The sequence below is a fragment of the Hibiscus syriacus genome, unplaced genomic scaffold (genome assembly GCF_006381635.1).
Source record: "Hibiscus syriacus cultivar Baekdansim isolate YM2019G1 unplaced genomic scaffold, ASM638163v2 tig00111057_pilon, whole genome shotgun sequence".
NCBI classification, from domain to species: domain Eukaryota; kingdom Viridiplantae; phylum Streptophyta; class Magnoliopsida; order Malvales; family Malvaceae; genus Hibiscus; species Hibiscus syriacus.
Window position 1 is genome coordinate 402,642 of NW_024062965.1, and position 5,039 is coordinate 407,680.

General features: G+C 35.6%; 1 protein-coding gene across 1 annotated transcript; it reads right to left on the reverse strand.

Moving 5' to 3' along the window:
* Nucleotides 1-1,125: 1,125 nt before the first annotated feature.
* Nucleotides 1,126-4,473, reverse strand: LOC120151416 (TORTIFOLIA1-like protein 4). The gene is made up of 5 exons (XM_039163880.1): nucleotides 3,508-4,473; nucleotides 3,258-3,366; nucleotides 2,428-2,945; nucleotides 1,645-2,129; nucleotides 1,126-1,480 (listed from the first exon to the last, which is right to left on the reverse strand). The coding sequence occupies exons 1-5, from the start codon at nucleotides 4,318-4,320 to the stop codon at nucleotides 1,471-1,473; spliced, it is 1,935 nt and encodes a 644-aa protein (XP_039019811.1). The 5' UTR covers nucleotides 4,321-4,473; the 3' UTR covers nucleotides 1,126-1,470.
* Between the last annotated feature and the right edge of the window lie 566 nt (nucleotides 4,474-5,039).

The window sequence follows — 5,039 nt, forward strand, 5'->3', positions numbered from 1 at the left end:
ATATAAAGATATAATACGTATATATAATATAATTGTGAGAATGAAAATATATAAAAAAATTGATTAGTAAATAATATTTATAATATAAAAATAATATTAATGATAAAAAGATATATGCATATAAATATAATATAAATAATATTAACAGTGTAAGAATATATATAACATAGAAAGATAAACTAAAAGTGATAAGAATTAGAAGGGAAGAAATAATCGATTTTTTTTGAGAAACCTCAAAAAATGCTAGATTTAGGAAAATTTATTCTCATGTATTTTTGTTCCTCGATTTTCTCTCTTTCATCAAAACTTTTGGGGGAAAAAAAAGAAAGATCAACATCGATCGAAACAAAAAACAAAATTAAAAAGATAAAAGATAAAATAAAAAGAATTACCATCAGGTGAAAGTTATCTTTTTGCCTATATCTCTAGATTACAATGACATAATCTCTCTTCTCTTTGTTTTAATCTCCTCTCTTTTTCTTTCTCCTTTCTCTCTTTTTTTTACGTGTCTAATGTGATGGAATGCCTCTATTTATAGTCGAACCTCTAAACACTTAATGGTTTAGATTACTTATATTGACAGATATGATGTGCTCAACTAAAACAAATCTTCTTATCTAAGGAAATAACATCTAATATTAACTAATCACACCAATTAGTGTATTCTTTTGTATTGATAAGAGATCATGTTAAATAGAAGAAGATTCTTTTAAGATATTCTCTCATATGATCACATTTTTATTTTTACCATGGTCAATGTGAATGGACTCTTTTGCATTTAGATAAATTTGAAGCTCAAACTAAAATTAAGTATTATAATTATATAAAATTATTAATTGTTTTTATTTATTTGAAAAATTAAATTATTTAATATATATATATATATATATATAGCATAAAAGATGGAACAAAAAGTTAATATGAAAAATGGACAACCAAACAAATCCAAATTAAATTAGCATTAACTCAATGGTAACTGTCAAAAGAGTTATTACTCCTTAAGATCTTTAAGCATCATAAATATCAAAGGCATAAACGCTCAATATCAAATGGAAAATCATCTCTTTGAATTAAAATGAACAGTTCAAAATCTAATAATTCGACCGACCAACCAGACTCAGCAGATATATATATATATAATTTAATTTTTACTTAATGGTCTAAGATTGAAAAATTATGTGCAGTACACAAGAACTGATAGCAAGAACGAAAAGAAACGCAGATGCAGAAATACTCTGTACATAGATGGGAACTCTCTATTGCAAAACTAATCGGTGGGTGTGAGGGGACAAGGATTCCATCGAAACACCATACGTTCTAAAAGCCATTGGGTATTGCAGTTAAATTTACTGATGGAATTAGGAGTACCAACAATCCCGTGTGCATCTCATCATCTATTAGATCTACGATTTCAATCACTCCATCGTATCATTTCATCTTCAACCTCCATTTGTCCAAGGCGCTTCTCTGCTACTTCAATCTGACAAAACATAACATATCAAAACACTTCTATTTTCATCTTGCGGACAATCATGAACTATATACCAAATTTAAAGAGCGAATTGTTGACCTGGGAATAGAATTATAATTGTACCTATAATATTATAAGGAAGAAGAAGACAATCTAAAGTGAAATTCCATTACCTGCTCCTATAGTTCGTTGGTGAAGTCCCATCAGGAGCACTAGTATTGCCAACCTGGAACCTCCCAGCAATGTGAATGCTGTTCTTTGATGCTCTATTTGAGAACCCTGAATTCTCTCTCTCGTCACTGCCGGCATCTGCCGCTGAGTTCATAACAAACCCACTCCTACCTTGATCCTGATATCTTTCTCTAAAAGATGGATTATACTTTTCACTGCCATAATCTTTATCAGGTTTGTTACCTACTGCATTCAGCGAAAGCCTGCGCCCCGGAGTAGAAAATCGACCTTCGCTTTTCCTCCAGAACTTCGGGCTCAAAAACTCAGTGCCAGGAAGCTTGCAACATGTGTTATCTGGAGAATCCGTGTTTGGAATCCTACCACTTGAAATAGCCAAATCATGTGATATTTCATCCAGAGCCATCTCCAGGCCATTTACACGTGTCTCTAGGGAATTAATCCCACTTTGAGAGCTCCCAATGAATTTCTAGAATCAAATAGAGAGATACCATTGTTATTAAAATCACTTCAAAGTAGCGGAGGATGAAACAGGATTGCAGGTAAAAGGATATTTTGGGGTTGGGGGAATATCCTCCATGGAATGGAGAAACAATAGAAAGCACAAGCAGGCTTCAAAAGAACTTCAGCATGTACTAAGCATTACTACAAATACCATAACCAAGGGTTCTACCGTATAAATTTAAACACAGTTCAAATCCAGTAGCTTCCAAAGAACAACAAAAAGAAATGACCCTTTCAAAGAGAAATTCAGCTTCGAAAACTACCTGGAGGAGGTTTAATAGATTGGATTGCTGGTCTTCAATCTGAGCAAGTTGTTCACGGATCAAAGACAGATCCTCCATGTCTTTGGGATTCTCAACAACATCTAGAAAAACATTTTTGTCACCAACATCCAAGATCTCATCATCATCGTGAAGAGGAAGCACCTGAGACCCAGAACTCAAACCACCAAATTTCTTTTCTTTTTCATCATGGACTTTGATAAAGGGTACATTCTTTTTGACATTGTCATCACCAAAGGCCTCGGGAAACAAAGATTTCGGCTCGGGTATTCCAGTCTTCCAATTAGATGATTTTGAGCGGTCCAGCTTACCGGAAATAGATGTATTGCCGTTCCTATTGTTGCTTTTCAGGGGAGTCTCTTTCTTTGCAGAGGATGCATTGGAAGCATCACATGGAGGGGACCTGCTCGTGAGGACTACTTTCTTTGATTGGGGGGTTCTAAAACCATCATCACTGATACTTTTAGCAACTGAAGGAAAGCATCCAACGCTACCATTTTCTGTTCCCACGATCAAAGCACACAATCATAAATGATGAAAGCTAATTGTTTACTGCAGTAGTTACCAACCATAAATTTTCTACAGCAGCACAATAATAGAAACCCTTAAATTTTCTAAGTTTTAAAGTGAAACTTGTTGAAATTGATTACTCACATTGAAGAAGTATCAAACTTTTGTACCTTATCCCAGAAAAAAACAATAAAGAAAAACAAATGCAGTTCATATTATATCTAGCTTTTAAGGGTTTCAACATGATTATTTTCCAAATATCAGACAATTACAAGCTAAACAAAATTAAATCACTGTTGTACCTATTGAAGATGAGTCGGACTGGGAAGGAGTGGAGGCCTCTTCACAAACTCCATAGACATCCTTCCATAAATTCAAACTATGATTCATAGTTTCTCGGACAATCTTAACCTATAGCAACAAAATTTATCAAAACGATGAGCAATCTTCTTCTATTTTTCATTTTTTTCCCCTTTTCGGGAATAGAGAGATTATGAAATGATTACGGAGTAAAGATAAATGATTACGGAGTAAAGATACCCATGGATGCACCTTATCAAACCTCTTGTTCTCAAGAGCAGCAACACACGCCGCTTTATACTCCGCTGCGAGCTCTTTCTCCGCCATGGCCACTTTCCCTAACAACTCAGCCGCCGCCTTTCTCGTTCCCCAATCTTCGCTACTCAAAGACTCTACCGCGGAAGGCACTAGCCAATCCAAGACTCCTTTACTTCCGGCACCACCAACGCTGGCAACGCTTCCAATAACTCCGAACACAGCCGGTTTCGCTTTGAAACTTTCACTCCTCACTAACTTCCCCAACTTTGGCAACACCTTCTTAAGCTGCTCCATCCCGGGATCCGGCGTCGCCTCGATCGCCGCCGACAAACAAATAGCCGCTCCGATCTGCGAGTTAACGTCTTGCTCCACCACGAGCATTTCGATTAAAGGCTTCGACAGAGTCGAAAACGGAGGCTTCGTGATCTGAGACGACATTGCGGTTGTCGCCTCGACACAAGCGGATCGTACGGCAGAGTCGGGGTCGCGGAGGCGGCGAACGAGGGTAGCAATCATTTTAGAAAGGTGAGGGGATAGGACGTTACCGTGCGAGTGAGACATCAAAGCCAAAAGGATCACACATTGCCTCCGAACCGGAGACTTGGCCGAAGAGTCGGTGTTGTGAAGGCAGTTAAGGAACGGAGAGATGGAATCGGCGTTCAAGTTCCGAGCGATTGACTCGAGCTCAGCTGAAGCGAGCGCGAAAGTGTCGCGGTCGGCGAGTTTGTTGAGACAAGTGAAAACGCGTTGCTTGAGATCGTGAAGTTGCGGTTGAGGACTCGGCGGTGACCGGTTCTTGAAAGACATTATTGTTTATGACTGAATTCTGATTTATGCAACGCCCAAGTATATTGCATTCGAGGAATAGATAGAGTGTGGGTGGGAAACTGGCGGTCAAAAATGGTGGATTTTAGGAAATTGCGGCAGGGGAGGATTGGTTTCACTTATATATAATTCTGCCGCCGCCCATTTTAACATGTTGAATCTATCCGGACCAGACCGATCAAACTACCTTTTTTTAGTTTTGGTATGTTTATTTTATAACTTATGAAATTATATTTTTTTATTAAATATGTAATTAGATCAGTAATAAAAAATTTTAGATTTTTAATTTTTTTCTATTTTATTATTTTAATTTTAAATAAAAGTCATGGATTTAAATAGTGATCCTCTAGCTAATTTACTTAAATATATCAATTTTTTTGAGACTGAATTAAAATGATATTATTCTTCAGTTATTTGTAAAAGTAATATTTTAATTGATTTAAAAAATATAATTGATTAAGTAAATTTTTGTTCGTCCTATATTTAAATCTTGAAATAGTATAATGTGAGTCATCTATTTAGGGTTGTTCTTGGACGGATAAATGTATTATTTAATATAAATTGTCGATTAACTGTTATAATAGTTATGAAAAATTTCTAACCGTAACTTAATCATTAAAAAATAGTTAACCACTAATGGTTAATTGTTATTAACGATTTAGTTATAGTACAATTAACCTATTATAATTACTTGTTAAAAG